The sequence below is a fragment of the Hordeum vulgare genome, chromosome 6H (assembly GCF_904849725.1).
Source record: "Hordeum vulgare subsp. vulgare chromosome 6H, MorexV3_pseudomolecules_assembly, whole genome shotgun sequence".
Classification (NCBI taxonomy): Eukaryota; Viridiplantae; Streptophyta; class Magnoliopsida; order Poales; family Poaceae; genus Hordeum; species Hordeum vulgare.
This window is the reverse complement of record NC_058523.1, coordinates 106,296,610-106,314,023: the sequence shown is the minus strand read 5'-3', so window position 1 is coordinate 106,314,023 and position 17,414 is coordinate 106,296,610. Positions and strand designations below refer to the sequence as shown.

At 46.5% G+C, this 17,414-nt stretch overlaps 1 protein-coding gene across 3 annotated transcripts; it reads left to right on the top strand.

Annotated features, from left to right (window-relative positions):
* Positions 1–5,129: 5,129 nt before the first annotated feature.
* LOC123404430 (pentatricopeptide repeat-containing protein At4g20770) lies at positions 5,130–10,391 on the top strand. Of its 3 annotated transcripts, XM_045098359.1 has the most exons (4): positions 5,130–7,863; positions 8,432–8,796; positions 9,093–9,204; positions 9,865–10,391. In XM_045098359.1, exon 1 carries the CDS (start codon positions 5,130–5,132, stop codon positions 7,545–7,547), a length of 2,418 nt encoding a protein of 805 aa, XP_044954294.1. In that variant the 3' UTR covers positions 7,548–7,863; positions 8,432–8,796; positions 9,093–9,204; positions 9,865–10,391. The 3 variants fall into 3 exon arrangements, with proteins under 3 accessions (XP_044954294.1, XP_044954293.1, XP_044954292.1); XM_045098358.1 differs by having other exon boundaries at positions 8,473–9,204; XM_045098357.1 differs by having other exon boundaries at positions 8,432–9,204.
* Positions 10,392–17,414: the final 7,023 nt, after the last annotated feature.

Genomic DNA, 17,414 nt, shown 5'->3' with positions numbered 1-17,414 from the left:
TAACCTCGGTGTTTTCCAGCCACAAACTTCCATCTATCTGAAGACTTGTGCGACACTGGGAGGCAAACACATCTAATCTAAATAACTAAAGAAAACACACATTTACAAAAAACCAACGTAGATCCGCAATTGAAGCGTTAAAACAACATGTATCTTTCCAGCATACAAAAACTACATTAAGATAGCATCACCTCGGTCTTAGTAGTCACATGTTCTATCAACAGGCCAACAGGCCAGTAACGATCTGTTTCATTTCTAATTTCTAGAACCTTGTACAATCATGCTAGAAATGCCTACCTGACAGTGTACATTGAGCACCGAAGAGACTCAAGCTCTGCTGCGAATACATGTTCTTCTTATCATGGTCCTCCTAAAATGATCAATCATGTATAACGAACCAGGCCCAGCGATCAGAAAAAAGAAAAATGAAAAAGCATAAGCAAAGCCCGAACAAAATTTTATTTCCGGATCCAAAATGGGCAAGATGATTCCAATCAACAGAGTAGACGGTACGAACTTAACGATGAAACACCCAGACACACTCGTCACGAGTTATGGCTGAGAACATCATCACATGGATGGCCCAACTAATGGAGAAACACTTATGCAACACATGTAAGCAGCATACTTAGACGTAACCAAACTGACCCCATGTGATTATTAACAAGCGGGCCAAAGGATAAAGCTACAACTTCATTTAGGACTGTCGGGTAGGCATTTCCACCAGGCATACCACCTACATTGTGTGTGGGGGGAGGTATTCAGTCAGCTAGGCATTTCAGACTATATGAATTACAAATACGAGAAAGGCAGACTAGCATCTTACGATTTTTCCACTGCACTTGGGCTATACTGCTTCGCCATTTGAGGTGCAAGCGATTTCTTCTCCCCACTAGGGGTCTCAGGGTCAATGAAATCTTCGGGGTTTTCATCATCCGCATCCTTCTTCTTTTGCTTCTTCTCACTTTCCTTAGGTCCATCAGAAGTTGCTTGATCCTACAGAAGACCAAATTAGCACAAAACCATCTCCACCAGGAATTTCAGCACCAAACTCATTTAAGAATGTTGATACCTGGAGCCTGGCAGCCTCCTTTTGCTTTGCCTTCAGCCTTTTCTCCTCCTTCTCTCATGCCTGCAAGCAGACCACTCAATCCCATAACCAATCTTTTCCCATACACATAAGAAAATAAGAAATAATTTTAACTTAGCACTGAACTGGTTTCTAACATTGGTAAAATTCAGAGATCACCACATTTCAATAACCAATTCGGGCGAACTCCCAATTAACGATATATGGCAAAGCGAACAACAACAAGGAACAAACTCACGCGAGCAAGTTCACATGGATCTCGGCCAAGCATACCTTCTGTTCTTTCTTCAGTTTCCGCTCCCGCTCTAGCTCCAGCTCCTTGTCGATGACGGGTCGAAACATCATACCTTTCAACAGACGAAGAATCAGAGGCGGTGCATGCATACCTTTGAGACAACCACTAATTTGAATTGATTAATGGCAGATGAGAAGTGACATTGCGCAATGAAACTTCATCATATACATTGGGCTAACTGGGGTCTCAACATTCAGAGATCTTTTGGTGCATTTTTTACCGCATTACATTTAAATTTAATGAAATGTGATTCAGAAACAATGCAGAGTTGCCTCTGTTTAGATGTCAGTTAAGTTTCAGAAACGTATAAATTTCCTGTGTATGTTCACTGGTTCACACTTAATAACATGAGTATCATTAGAGCTGAGAACAAATTAAACAACATGTTATGCAATCAAAGCACATATTACTAGTAAGTTGGCTGCAAATTTATCCACTCCATATGACAGTAAATCTAAAAAGTAGCAATCTATTCATCCAACGATGTAATATATAAGCAGTTGCAATAAATAACTACAAGCATACAACAAATCATAATGGCAGTAGAGAAAACTACAGGTTACCATAGTTATTGAACCATGTATTTCACAACACATGTAGTAACACAAGACACATGATACCTAAAGAAAAATTATTCATTCAAGAGACTAAAAATTATACATGCATGCCCAAGTTCATACGCCCGCATGACTCAACGTAGTAAACAATAAGCATGATACGTAGTAAAAATTTGACATAACCTGAACTGAAATCAACCAACGCAGCCTTTCAACTAGAGATTAACCGTAAAGTAAACGAAATAGGAAGCATGTGCACTGGCCTCAGAAATCTACCTGGTTCTACTAGAAACTTGTGAGTGATAATATACTTATCATGTCGCCCTGAACGGACCACCCAGGAAACAATCTGCATACGCAATCAACAAATAAAAATGATTCTCATTTGGCCATCATTTGTAATATCCAGAAATCAACAAATGCTCCGAAGAAAAGAAAGACAACCTAAAGGTGTTACAGTATAGGTCAAGTATCATAACAACATAGATGTACACAACACAAACAACAATATACAAACACACACAATGGATATTTTTCCACAACAATGGGCAAGTAGACAGAGTTGTGGAGTTTCTACTCGATACTCTCTTTACCCCACAAATGGGCCATGGGCATGATAAATTGATGGTAATTATGTCATCAGTATCAAAGTAGCATTATTTTCTGTCAGAAAGGAAGATAATTAGGAGCAGAGCAGTACACTCTTGAGCATATGCATACAAATGGCTCCTGCCCATGGAAGATGTTCACTAAGAATTTTATTACACACTTTTGTGCAGCAGAAATCTCATAAACTTATTTATCAAACTCGTTTGGTTTCTACAGAATGAATATATAGGGAGATTTGGAAAGTCATTGACTACTAAAGACACTGAAAAAACAATGAGCTCTAGAACTTCCTACTAGTAAACAATGGGTACCATAATCAAGCTAGCGAGGCAGTGGACGTCGATGTCGTCACGCACGACACCCCTGTTTAGCTGCTCCCTGACATGCTCCTACTGGCTGTTCTTCGGAGTGATGCGGAAGATCCCTTCCGCCTGCATACATATCAATCGATTCCACACACATAGATTAGTCTAGTCTCTAGTGAATAAATTGGATTTTGGCAACGAACAGAGTCAGCTATTTGCTCAGCTCCAAAATGAAGCTTCGGGAATCAGGAGCAAAGAGGAACAGGGTAATAATGTGTTTGCGCATTTGTGCTACCTTGAGGCCATCCTGTGAGTAGAGCCTCTCCTACATGAGCAGGAGGATATAGGGGACGGAGTTCCCCCTGTCGTTGTAGCCGCACTGCATCGACTCCAGCCACACGCCGAAGACGTTGGCGCTACAGACCGGAAAGCATGCACATTTATTAGAAATCCTAACTGAATCCTCATCCTCATCCTCATCCTCGCGGGCGCACGCACGCACGGCTCAGCAGGCAAGCAAGCAATAATAATAATCTACAAGAAGAAGGGATGTATGTACCTGGCGCTAGGGGTCGGGCAGGGGATCTGGAGCTCGAACTCGACGGGGAGGCCGAGGAAGCCGTGGAGGTGGTCGAAGGTGACGTGCGCGACGTGGAGGACGTCGGTGGGCCCGCCGATGTCCATCCCCTAGCCGTCCCCCGCGGCGGCCGGCTCGTCCGCGTTCGCCATCTGGCATGACAGCGCCACCGACTTGCGCACCGCGGCGAGCAGCAGCTCCAGCACCTGCCCCTGCCTCTCCTGGTGGTCCGCCTTCCTCTCCAGCACCGGTTCTCCCATGAGTTAAATCCATCCAGCAAAAGGAACGAACAATATTCAGCCAAAGCACCACCAGGAATCGAAAATTACAACAACTAATAAGCGCTCGAGTTGACGGGGTTACCCATGAGGAAATCTGCAGCTGCGACGGACGGAGGAGGGTCGAGAACAGATCAAGGATGGCAGGGGCTAGGGGCGACAGCTCCGGCAAGGTGCGAGAGGATGCGGTGTCGACCTAGATCGGGAAGAAGGAGAGAAGGGGGAGGGGAGGCTTCGGCGTTCTCGGGAAGGAAGGGGTCGAGGGAGGAGACAGAGTGTGCTAGGTTTAGGTAGGAGAGGTGAGTGTTTGGTGGGCCGATGGATTGGATGGACGGATGGATGGATATACGGATAGATGTTTGACACGTCATCGATCCATGCCATAGCAGATTCCACCAATCAGAATTAAGCTTATATGGTAATTATTTTAAAAAGTGTTCTAGAAATGAGCTACCATGTGTGAAGATTCATGGAGGATAAAATACCAGCCCAATATAAAAGTAAGATAAAAACAAATTACAAGCCCGTGCCATGAATGTGGTCACTATATTGGAGGGAAGTTTTGATAGTTATTTTTAATAGTTTTTATGCAAAATATTACAATCTTAAAATGTGGGCCTTTTTGACAAACCACAAACTAGCCAATTAGCAATTATGGAGGATAAAATACCAGCCCAATATAAAAGTAAGATGAAAAATAATAGCCCAACAAAAAAGTGATATAAAAAACAGTTCAATACATGCATGAGATGGGATAGAATGGACCCACGAATGACATGTCAACATAGTTAGAACATGTTACGATATTTTTATAATCATCGTAAAAGTTATGACGATCTCATCTTATGCGGTTACGACGTTTTTGACTCACATCGTCGTAATTTATATGTAGATTTGATTCCCTCAAACGGTTTACGACCATCTCAGATGAAATCGTCATAGATTTATGACTAATTCATCAACGACCTTTTAAAATATGTCATGTATGAGCATATTTCTTGTAGTGTCGGGCCGTGCCAGGCACGCAGCCCGGCTCAGACCATGTCTGGGCCTGAAGGCTGGGTACGCGGACCGACATGACATGCCCGTTTACAGTTTTTATTATTTTTATTATTACATATATAATATGTAGCAAGTTAAAAGCCTAACAGGTCAAAAGCGGCCTAAAAGCCCAAATGCGTAGCAGGTTAGCGGACCTAGCGTGTCGACGGATCGGTCCGTATAGGTCCCGTGCCGTGCCTAACCCTGAAGGCTGCGCATGTGCACCGGCACGACACGACACTGTCCGACTAATATTCATGCCTGAACGAGCCGTACCATGTGAGGCCCGTTTACGGTGGGCCGTGCCAGCCCGTTTGGACAGGACTGCTTTTGTCTATAAAATACAGCCCTTCTACTTGCCGCTAAATCCCGCGCTAATGTCGAATCTGGCGGCCCAGCTCGCGGGCGTGCTCCAAGCCTGCATCAAGCGAAACCCAAAGCCCAACCGCGCGCACGCTAAGGCCGCCCACGCGCGCGTCCTCGCCGGCGGCTTCGCCGCCGACATCTTCCTCCTCAACCGCCTGGTCGAGCTCTACTCGCTCTCTGGCCTTCCGCGCGACGCCCTCCGCGCCTTCCGCACCCTGCCTCACCCCAACGCCTACTCCTACAATGCTGCGCTCTCGGCGGCCAGCCGCGCGGGCGACCTCGACGCGGCCCGGACGCTGCTCGACGAAATGCCCGAGCCGAACGTCGTCTCCTGGAACACCGTCATCGCCGCGCTGGCGCGGTCCGAGCGCGCGGGCGAGGCGCTGGGCCTCTACGAAGGGATGCTGCGGGAGGGCCTCGTCCCGACGCACTTCACGCTTGCCAGCGTGCTCAGCGCTTGCGGCTCCATGGCCGCGCTCGAGGACGGGAGGCGCTGCCACGGGCTCGTGGTCAAGGTCGGGCTTGAAGAGAACCTGTTCGTGGAGAACGCGCTCGTTGGCATGTACACCAAGTGCGGCAGCGTTGGGGATGCTGTGCGGCTGTTCGACCGGATGGCTTGCCCGAACGAGGTGTCGTTCACGGCGATGATGGGAGGGCTGGCACAGACTGGGTCCGTTGACGATGCGCTCAGGCTGTTCGCGAGGATGTGCAGGAGCGGGGTACGTGTTGATCCCGTGGCCGTGTCAAGTGTTCTGGGCTCGTGCGCACAAGCTGGCGCCAGCGAGTTCAACGTTCTTCGCGCTTTCCAGCTTGGGCAGTGCATTCACGCCTTGATCATCAGAAAAGGCTTCGGGGCAGACCAGCATGTGGGGAACTCCTTGATCGATATGTACACCAAGTGCATGAAAATGGACGAGGCTGTCAAGGTGTTCGACTCATTGCCCAGCGTCAGTATTGTTTCTTGGAACATCCTTATAACTGGATTTGGCCAGGCGGGCAGTTATGAGAAGGCTTTGGAAGTATTGAACCTGATGGTAGAGTCGGGCTCTGAGCCCAATGAGGTCACTTACAGTAACATGCTGGCGTCCTGTATTAAGGCGAGGGATGTTCCATTTGCTCGTGCAATGTTCGACAATATATCAAGGCCGACTTTGACTACGTGGAATACACTTTTGTCTGGTTACTGCCAGGAGGAACTGCATCAAGAAACAATCGAGCTGTTTAGGAAAATGCAGCATCAAAATGTGCAGCCTGACCGAACAACTCTGGCCGTGGTCCTCAGTTCATGCTCAAGATTGGGGAATTTGGGCCTTGGAGCACAAGTTCATTCTGCTTCAGTAAGACTCCTGTTGCATAATGACATGTTCGTCGCTAGTGGTTTGGTGGATATGTATGCAAAATGTGGACAGGTTAGTATTGCCAGGAGCATTTTTAACAGGATGACAGAGAGAGATGTGGTGTGTTGGAATTCTATGATCTCAGGTTTGGCTATCCATTCTTTCAATAAAGAGGCCTTTGATTTCTTCAAGCAGATGCGACAAAATGGAATGATGCCCACATCCTCCTCCTATGCTACCATGATTAATTTATGTGCAAGACTTTCTTCCGTACCTCAAGGTAGGCAGATACATGCACAAGTTGCGAAAGATGGTTATGATCAGAATGTCTATGTGGGTAGTGCCCTGATCGATATGTATGCTAAATGTGGCAACATGGACGATGCACGCCTTTCCTTCGACAGCATGGTGACTAAGAATATAGTTGCATGGAATGAGATGATACATGGATATGCTCAGAATGGTTTCGGAGAAAAAGCCGTTGAACTATTTGAGAATATGTTAACTACAGAACAGCGGCCAGATAGTGTCACTTTCATTGCCGTCCTAACAGGATGTAGTCACTCTGGGCTCATAGATGAAGCTATTGCATTCTTTAATTCCATGGAGAGTACTTACAGAATTACACCACTGGCTGAGCATTACACTTGTCTCATAGATGGATTGGGGCGAGCGGGTCGGCTTGTTGAAGTGGAGGCACTAATAGAACAGATGCCATGCAAAGATGATCCTATAGTGTGGGAAGTTCTACTTGCTGCCTGTGCTGTACATCATAATGCTGAATTGGGGGAATGTGCCGCGCACCACCTGTTCCACCTTGATCCAAAGAACCCATCACCTTATGTGCTCTTGTCAAACATATATGCTTCCTTAGGCCGACATGGGGATGCATCAGGTATTAGGGGATTGATGATTAGCCGTGGAGTTGTCAAAGGTCGTGGATACAGCTGGATAAATCACAAGGATGATGTCCGTGCCTTTATGGTTGCTGATGATCTTCAGACGATCAATGGAGAATCTACAATGTTCAGCAATCAAGATAGCACTGCTGGGGTTACAGAAGTACACCAGAAAGAGACATGTGCTGATTGATTTGCGCTTTTTGATATCAGACACACTACTGAATCTGTTTTAGTGATAGCTGAATTCAGTAGTGCCACTTTTGTGCAATTTGCTTGAGAGCCTCAAGTTTTACTATTGCACGTAGCTTCATGTGGCTGGAAGATGGGAACACAGTCTGAAGATTTAGTAGAAAGAATATGCAAGACAGGAATGGGCTGCGTTGCAGATTAGGTGCTAATGAAATTATATGCTCGGTTCATGTCATTACATGGTGCAGAGCTTCATCTTGATGAGCATGTACTATGATAAGTTGTGCATGTGAAATAGCAAAAGCAATTGTTGCCGGGTAAGTTAAATCTTTGGATAAACACAGTAACTTTCCATTTACTTTTCAGTCAGTGTCCTTAAGTGTATTGAATAGATCAACTGTGACATGACTTTGATTACCACTCCACATGCACTGGAGTCTGGAGGCCAGAGTGGCGCCCTTTTCTGTACCTGATTGTAATTTAAGTAGCAATTGTTCAATTTCAAGCAGTCATTTTTATTTTACGTTTAACTTCCTTGTGCTAGAAAAGAATTTGCATAAGATAAAATTTTGATCAGTTGCTCTGCACTTGCTGCACACAACTCATTTGGTCGCACTGTTGCAGACAAGGGAGGCCGTGCAAGCATCACAATCAACGGTCACAACTCTGAAACAAAATCAATTCATATTAATGTTGTTTTCAGTTTAAGATCTCTTCAATAGTAACATTAATACAGCACAATTATAAATTTATGTTGATGTTTCAAAAATTTGACATAAGGTTTCTTCATTATTGGCCTATGGCCATTGACCATAGTACAATAGGTATTTCTTTTTGGTATGACCTTTGTATTGACTTAGGTGCAAACTGCAAATCTTGCCACAGAGAAATACCATTGTGCTGAAAATCTGAGCTGAATGCTGCAGGATGCAATAACTGCATTCACAGCTTCACAATGGTTGATTTAAGAGCCAGTGGATATAACTTTTGGATAATCATTATCTGGCTTCGCTTCCCATTCTGTTCAAGATCCATCGTAAACTGGAACGTCATGCTTCCCAATTCTATAGAGCCCCTGTAAAGAAATATTGTTAGACACTGCCTGGCAGAGTCAATGTCTCAGTGATAATATCCAAGAAGAGCATGTTAGATTTCCAGACTAGAGCAAAGTATGCAGGCAGTTACACCAGATCCGCATGTGATGACTATCAGGTGATCAAAGAGAAGTTCCTGAAGAGACATCAAGCCAGGTGCTATTATTATTATTGCTTGGTGAAACTTTTCTACTTCATGTACACATCTGATAGACCTAAGAAATGGTTGCTTCTTAGGTCAGAATGTAGTTCTGTTTTCTGTACTGTACACATTCGATTTTTTTTAAACTTGCTTCCTTGCATAGCAAAGGCCATAATAAACTATGAGTTTCAGACTAGAACAGTAAGATGAAACAGAATTCACACGTGCTTGCTCAAATTTCTTACATAGCTCGTCTGCATTGGTGCACCATCAATCATTTGGGAGAAGACTAACAATGTCATATTCTTAGCCTTTTGTGGTTATCCAAGTATATCTGTTCCTATAAAAGACCCAGTTGGTGATGATGGTGTGTCTGTCATCCGTCATTCCTGACCATCAGATCTGCATCTAATGATTGTGAGGTAAGTTGTGCCAGTTTTGCAACAATACCCCAGTTTGCTCCAATTTGCAAAAAGTCCATTAGTATCTTGAAACCAACCACATCCATCCCTCGTCTCATTAAAACAGCCTGAGGAATATATTTGAGTAAAACGTAATATATATTTAGTGATATATATACCAAAACTAGATGTTTTCCTTTCAAGTTTGTGAACATGTATTGTTCTACTTTGGATCCGTTGCAATCGCGCGGGCACACTGCTAGTTATGTAATAATGATATCTGCACTATACCCACCTCAGGGAATGGAACACATTTAGCTCCAGGCATGTGCCCGATTCTTACTCCTTCCCTTGGTTCTGGTGCTACACCATCAAATCTGTGAATGAACTTTAAGTGGCTTTGTTGACAACAATAATTAAGAAACTGTAGATAACTCTGGGGGAAGATCGGCAACAATAAATGGCACCATGTTCAGTTAATTTGTTCTGAAAATATAGACATAGATAAAAGACAACATTTTATAAACTATAAAGGCATGGCATCATGTTTAGTTACATCAAGTTTTTACTTTTGAGGGACAGTTGCACTAAGTTTTGAAAATGGAGAGATGTATACAGGACAATAACCTTTTATATCAAACCGTTCAACCTAATTGTGTATTTTAAACATCCGCTTTGCAGGGGATGCAACAATACAGAGGGGGAAAGGAACTTCTATAGTCTATACGACTTTGGTATGCTGCAATGTGGAACTCTGCAGCGAAATCCTCATTGGCAGGATGATAACCAGGCTGATGTGCCCTTAGGCGTGAAAAGAACCAGCGATGATCTTTGGCGTCCAGCAGTAGCGATTCTAGTAGGGAGGCTTCAATAGCCTGAAGCCTACCCTTCAAGATCCCATTTCAGTTAAATATACCATATGATAATTACATCAAGGTGCTTTACATGCAACAATTTCAGTGTATTTGCTAATTAGGTTTAGTAAATTGATGTTTTGAGCCTACCCTCTACTATCACACTAGATTCGCCACTGGCGTCCAGCGTGTGTGTTTTGTGTTGCCATAACGAAGACTGCCGTTGCTCCTTCCACGACAGTGTTTGAGTCTGAAGATGGTTAACTCAGATTTGTTGTTCCTATTTATAACATCTATTGTGTTTGCCCGTAGGATTATCATATTCACAACTTAAGGTCAGTTCCTTTTGTGATACTTGTGTTTGTTGTCTACATCTTTCCGAATTAAGACTTGTGTGGACACCTCTATGTTGCAAAAAAAATGCCTGTCTCATGGTGGAATATAGGCTTTGGACTTTTGATAGGTGAGCGGGACACGGACTCCAAGATGAGCCCTCCAACTGCTTCTCTTGCTTGCAAGACCAAGACAACGTAGACCACATCCTCTGCCACTGTGTTTATGCGAGAAAAGTATGGGAGGGCTGCTTTGATGGTTTCAATCTCAACATTCCACCACCCGCCCCATCTGGTATGTTCAAAGATTGGTGATTTGCTCAGAGAAGGCTCTTCTCGGGAAGAACTCTACGCGGCTTCGACTCATTCGTGATCAGGACTGCATGGGCGATCTGAAAGCAAAGAAACACAAGAGTATTCAACAGGACAAATGACCAAAAAACACCAGCACAATTGGTCAATCAAGTGTTCGACGAGATCAAGGAATGGAAGCTTGTCGGCTTTGGTATAGGAGGGTTAGATCCATTTATGAGAGAGTAGCTTTGATGTTTCTTTGTTGGTGTTGGTGTATCCCACCAATTGGGATGTTCAAATTTTAATTGGTGTTTTGTAAGAGCATCTCCAACAGATGCACGATTTTAGCCCCGCGCTGGAAAAATCATTTTTTTACGCGCGCGCAGCTGTTTCAGGCGCTCCAGCGGACGCGCTATAGTTGGTTCAGCGCGCGGAGCATAACGGCATCACGTACTATTTATTTGGAGCATGACGGCATCACATACTATTTATTTGGTGCGCATGCTTGCGCGCTGCAAACTCTGGGTTGCTACAGGTGGGGCCGTTGGATTGGACGCTGTGCTAGCGCGTGTCTATTGCCGCAAACGTCATCCGACGCGTTAGAAAATGTTATTTTGACACTGTATAATTTTTTAGATCGTCGCGGTAGCGCGCGTCTGTTGAAGATGCTGTAAACATTATTCTGTTTTCTATAAAAATATAATACATCATTGGCCTATTCTAAAAAAAAGTACAATCAGGATGGAAATAAAAAGAAACGCAGGAATATCCAACAGGACAAATGACCAAAAAACACCACCACTGTCGAGAATGGATGCTCGCTGGCTTTGGTGTAGGAGGGTTAGATCTATTTCTTAAAACTTCATCATAGATTAATCTTTACTACTCCCTCCGTCCGGAAATACTTGTCCTAAAAATGCATATAATAGATGTATCTACAATTAAAATAAGTCTAGATACATTCATCTCTAGAACAAGTATTTTCGGACGGAGGTAGTATTAAAGGAGGATTGAAGGTGATGGTTTGATTTCGCTAGATCCCCGCCTCCTGCCGCTAGCCCTTCCACCCACGTTTTTACATTCAATTTTTTCTAACCACTCACGACCTTACATTCATTTTTTTTTCTAACCCTCCATAAATCAGTCGGTTAAATAAAGAAAACTTCTTCCTACAACCATCGTGCGAAGGCCACGGCCGCAGCAACCCAAAAATCCCATCGTAGGCAGCAACCCACATACGCACGATCCCCTCATGCGAGGCTCCAACGACCCCCTTCCTCGTTCCTCGACTACTCCTCTTCTTCCATCCACGTCGTCGGGCGCCGGCTGCTCCTCCCCAATCAGCTGTGGGGTGCCCGTCTTGAAGTTGGGCTGACAACGGGGCAGCGGGTGCGTGGCTCACAACCGAGAAGGCAGGCGGCGGCGTCCAGTGCTCAGCAGGTAGCTAGAGAGGCGGGCGACGGTAGCCGGCGTTGGTGGCACCAGCGGGCGTGCAACTCACGGCCGATAAGACAGTCAGCGGCGGCCCAGTTAATTCACAGCGGCGCAAGAAGGTACGATCCCTAGCGGAGCAGCGACGACGGCGACCAAAAAATAGGCATCCCAATCCTCGTCCCTCTCCTGGGCTAGCAGCCGTGTGGCGAGAACGGGATAGCAGCAACAGCATGCATCAGCGGGAGGCAGGGCATGCAACATCAGCAAATCTCCTGGGCTAGCAGCGACATGACCTGAAGCAGATAATAATAGCGTTAGAATTTGATGGTAGATCTATGTCCTCTTTATTCAGATTGGTGACAAATTTCGTTGTCTCTTTTCAGAAAATTTGTTGTGGTTATATGATGATGAAAAATCATTGTTGCTGATAACTATTTGTGCATGTGAGTGAATTAGAAGCGGTGAAGAACCAAATCCATTCCACATCATCTCTTCAACCAAACACTAAAACGTAACCATTTCATTCCTTCAATTATGCTCAACCAAATATATGAACGGAACCGACCCATCCCGATGGAATGGAACCATGACATTACATTCCACTTCATTCTCAAACCAAACACACCATCCAATCTCCCGCACGCCCTCACTTCCGCCCTCTCCCCTCCTTCCACATCTGATCTCCGATTTCATTGGTTTCTCCTCTACCCAAACTTCTCAAGCGCGCACGAGGCTATAGCAGAGCGGGAGGGAGGGAGAGAGGGAGGGAGGAATGAAGGAGTAGGTCGAGGGAGGCGTCGGGAACCCAACCTCCTCAAGCGCGCGTGAGGATGCGGCGTCATAGGCGTCCACGAGCGCCTTCACATGGTCCAAGCCCTGCATGTCACCAATCGTTGAGTGCCTCATTGCCGCCTCCGCCAAGCCTTGGATGCGCTCAAGCATGAGCCTGGTCTTCGCGCAACACCGGTTGTCTACGGACATCACCAACATCCCTCCAGTAGCGACAATAAGGCAAACAACGTGGAACCAGGGCGCAGTCGCGCGGTGTCCCGGAGATGTTGGTTACCTCGAGCTGATCGAGTAAGGGTGTTATGTTCTTGGGACTGAATCTTCCTTTCCTGTATGTGTAGTATAAATGACGTGTTGTTGCTAGCAATCTAAAGATAGTGTGTTGTTCTGCATACAATTTGCTTTATTGAATTGTGCACGGCGATCTGAGACTTGGGTGGTGTTTTTTTGCCAGAGTAGGAGAAGAGGCCAACAAACTTGTGGGATGGTGCGGTTTAAATTTTTAAGGAATACTTGATTTGATGCCTCTAAGCTAGCTGTATTTTAAAGCCGGCTATGGAATAATTGCATCATGCTTGGAGGTAGCATGGACGTTTCATCTCTACTATTAAAGGGGGATCGAACGTCGTCATGATGGTTTGATCTCGCTAAATCCCAACCTCCTGCCGTCAGCCCTTTCACCCACGTCCTTACATTCATTTTTTTCTAACCCTCCATAAACCAGTCGGTTAAATAAAGAAAAATTCTTCCTACAACCATCGCACGAAGGCCACGGCCACAGCAACCCAAAAATCCCATCGTAGGCAGCATCCCACATACGCACGATCCCCCTATGCGAGGCTCCAACGATCCCGTTCCTCGTTCCTCGACTACTCCTCTTCTTCCATCCACGATGTGGGGCGCCGGCTGCTCCTCCCCAATCAGCTGTGGGGTGCCCGTCTTCAAGTTGGGTTGACAACAGGGCAGCGGGTGCGTGGCTCACAACCGGGAAGGCAGGCGGCGTCGTCCAGTGCTCAGCGGGCGATGGTAGCCGGCGTTGGTGGCACGAGCGGGTGCGCAACTCACGACCGATAAGACAGTCAGCGGCAGCCCACTTAATTCACAACGACGCAAGAAGGTACGATCCCTAGGGGAGCAGCGACGACGACGACCAAAAAATAGGCATCCCAATCCTCGTCCCTCTCTTGGGCTAGCAGCTGTGTGGCGAGAGGGGGTAGCAAAAGCATCAACAACATGCATCAGCTAGAGGCAGGGCATGCAACATCAGCAAATCTCCTGGGCTAGCAGTGACAGGGCCTGAAGCAGATAACAATAGCGTGAGTAGCTTGTTTGATGGTAGATCTATGTCCTCTTTATTCATATTGGTGACAAATTTCGTTGTCTCTTTTCAGAAAATTTGTTGTGGTTATATGATGATGATAAATCATTGTTGCTGATAACTATTTGTGCTTGTGAGTGAATTAGAAGCGGTGAAAAACCAAATCCATTCCACTTCATCTCTTCAACCAAACACTGAAACGTAACGATTCCATTCCTCCAATTATGCTCAACCAAACATAGGAACGGAACCGACCCATCCCAATGGAATGGAACCATGACATTACATTTCACTTCGTTCTCAAATCGAACACACCACCCAATCTCCCGCACCCCTCACTTCCACCCTCTCCCCTCCTTCCACATTTGATCTTCGATTCCATTGGTTGCTCCTCCAGCCCCACCCGTGGCTGGTCTAGAGGATATAGCACAGAGGGAGGGAGGGAGGAAGGAATGAGTAGGTCGAGGGAGGCGGCGGGAACCCAACCTCCTCAAACGAGCGTGAGGATGCGGCGTCATAGGCCGGCGTCCACGAGCGCCTTCACATGGTCCAAGCCCTGCATGTCGCTAATCCCTGAGTGCCTCATTGCCGCCTCTGCCATGCCGTGGATGTGCTCAAGCATGATCCCGGTCTTCGCGCAACACTGGTTGTCTACGGACATCACCAACATCCCTCAAGTAGCGACAATAAGGCAAGCAACGTGGAACCAGGGCGCAGTCACGTGGTGCCCCGGAGATGTTGGTTACCTCCATCTCATCGAGTAAGGGTGTTATGTTCTTGAGACTAAATCTTCCTTTCCTGTATGTGTAGTATGCAATGACGTGTTGTTGCTAGCAATCTGAAGATAGTGTGTTGTTCTGCATGCAATTTTCTTGATTGGATTGTGCAGGGAAATCTAAGACTTGGGTGGTGTTTTTTTGCCAGAGTAGGAGCAGAGGCCAACAGACTTGTGGGGTGGTGCGGTTTAAATTTTTAAGAAATACTTGGTTTGATGCCTCTAAGCTAGCTGTATTTTAAAGCCGGCTATGGAATAATTGCATCATGCTTGGAGGTAGCATGGACGTTTCATCTCTACTATTAAAGGGGGATCGAACGTCGTCGTGATGGTTTGATCTCGCTAGATCCCAACCTCCTGCCGTCAGCCCTTTCACCCACGTCCTTACATTCATTTTTTTCTAACCCTTCATAAACCAGTCGGTTAAATAAAGAAAAATTCTTCCTACAACCATCGCACGAAGGCCACGGCCGCAGCAACCCAAAAATCCCATCGTAGGCAGCATCCCACATACGCACGATCCCCCTATGCGAGGCTCCAACGATCCCGTTCCTCGTTCCTCGACTACTCCTCTTCTTCCATCCACGATGTGGGGCGCCGGCTGCTCCTCCCCAATCAGCTGTGGGGTGCCCGTCTTCAAGTTGGGTTGACAACAGGGCAGCGGGTGCGTGGCTCACAACCGGGAAGGCAGGCGGCGTCGTCCAGTGCTCAGCGGGCGATGGTAGCCGGCGTTGGTGGCACGAGCGGGTGCGCAACTCACGACCGATAAGACAGTCAGCGGCAGCCCACTTAATTCACAACGGCACAAGAAGGTACGATCCCTAGCGGAGCAGCGACGACGTTGACCAAAAAATAGGCATCCTAATGCTCGTCCCTCTCCTGGGCTAGCAGCTGTGTGGCGAGAGGGGGTAGAAAAAGCATCAACAACATGCATCAGCTAGAGGCAGGGCATGCAACATCAGCAAATTTCCTAGGCTAGCAGTGACACGGCCTGAAGCAGATAACAATAGCATGAGTAGCTTGTTTGATGGTAGATCTATGTCCTCTTTATTCATATTGGTGACAAATTTCGTTGTCTCTTTTCAGAAAATTTGTTGTGGTTATATGATGATGATAACTCATTGTTGCTGATAACTATTTGTGCTTGTGAGTGAATTAGAAGCGGTGAAGAACCAAATCCATTCCACTTCCATTCCACTTCATCTCTTCAACCAAACACTGAAACACAACGATTCCATTCCTCCAGTTATGCTCAACCAAACATAGGAACGGAACCGACCCATTCCAATGGAATGGAACCATGACATTACGTTTCACTTCGTTCTCAAATCGAACACACCACCCAATCTCCCGCACCCCTCACTTCCACCCTCTCCCCTCCTTCCACATTTGATCTCCGATTTCATTGGTTGCTCCTCCAGCCCCCACCCATGGCTGGTCTAGAGGATATAGCAGAGAGGGAGGGAGGGAGGGAGGAAGGAAGGAGTAGGTCGAGGGAGGCGGCGGGAACCCAACCTCCTCAAACCCGCGTGAGGATGCGGCGTCATAGGCGTCCACGAGCGCCTTCACATGGTCCAAGCCCTGCATGTCGCTAATCGCTTAGTGCCTCAATGCCGCCTCTGCCATGCCGTGGACGTGCTCAAGCATGATCCCGGTCTTCGCGCAACACCGATTGTCTACGAACATCACCAACATCCCTCAAGTAGCGACAATAAGGCAAGCAACGTGGAACCAGGGCGCAGTCACGCAGTGTCCCGGAGATGTTGGTTACCTCCAGCTGATCGAGTAAGGGTGTTATGTTCTTGGGACTGAATCTTCCTTTCGTGTATGTGTAGTATGCAATGACGTGTTGTTGCTAGCAATCTGAAGATAGTGTGTTGTTCTGCATGCAATTTTATTTATTGGATTGTGTAGGGAAATCTGAGACTTGGGTGGTGTTTTTTTGCCAGAGTAGGAGCAGAGGCCAACAGACTTGTGGGGTGGTGCGGTTTAAACTTTTTAAGGAATACTTGGTTTGATGCCTCTAACTAGTTGTATTTTAAAGCCGGTGTCGAGGGAATGATCCCCAGATACCCCAAAGACGCAGAGTCGAGCGGGGTGCCTGCCCGCCCCGGCTTCTCTCAAACCGCCCACGGCCGACTCCTCTAACCAGCCGGCTACGCCAGCCTGACGACTATCCATAGTCAACTACGACGTCTTCTCTGGGCGTCGTACTGTTCATCTACAGTGTAACTTGTCCCCTGGGCGCTGGTTTATAAAGTGCCCCAGGGGACAAGCATAGCTTAGCTCCAAAGCTACATATAGCAGCTTACATACGAAGCAACTTGGTATGTAAGCTACCCACCGTAGCTTACATACCAAGCTACGCATCCATACAAAAGGCCTTAGGCTGCCCTCTCACTCTCTCAGGCTCTCAGCCCCCCACATACACACAC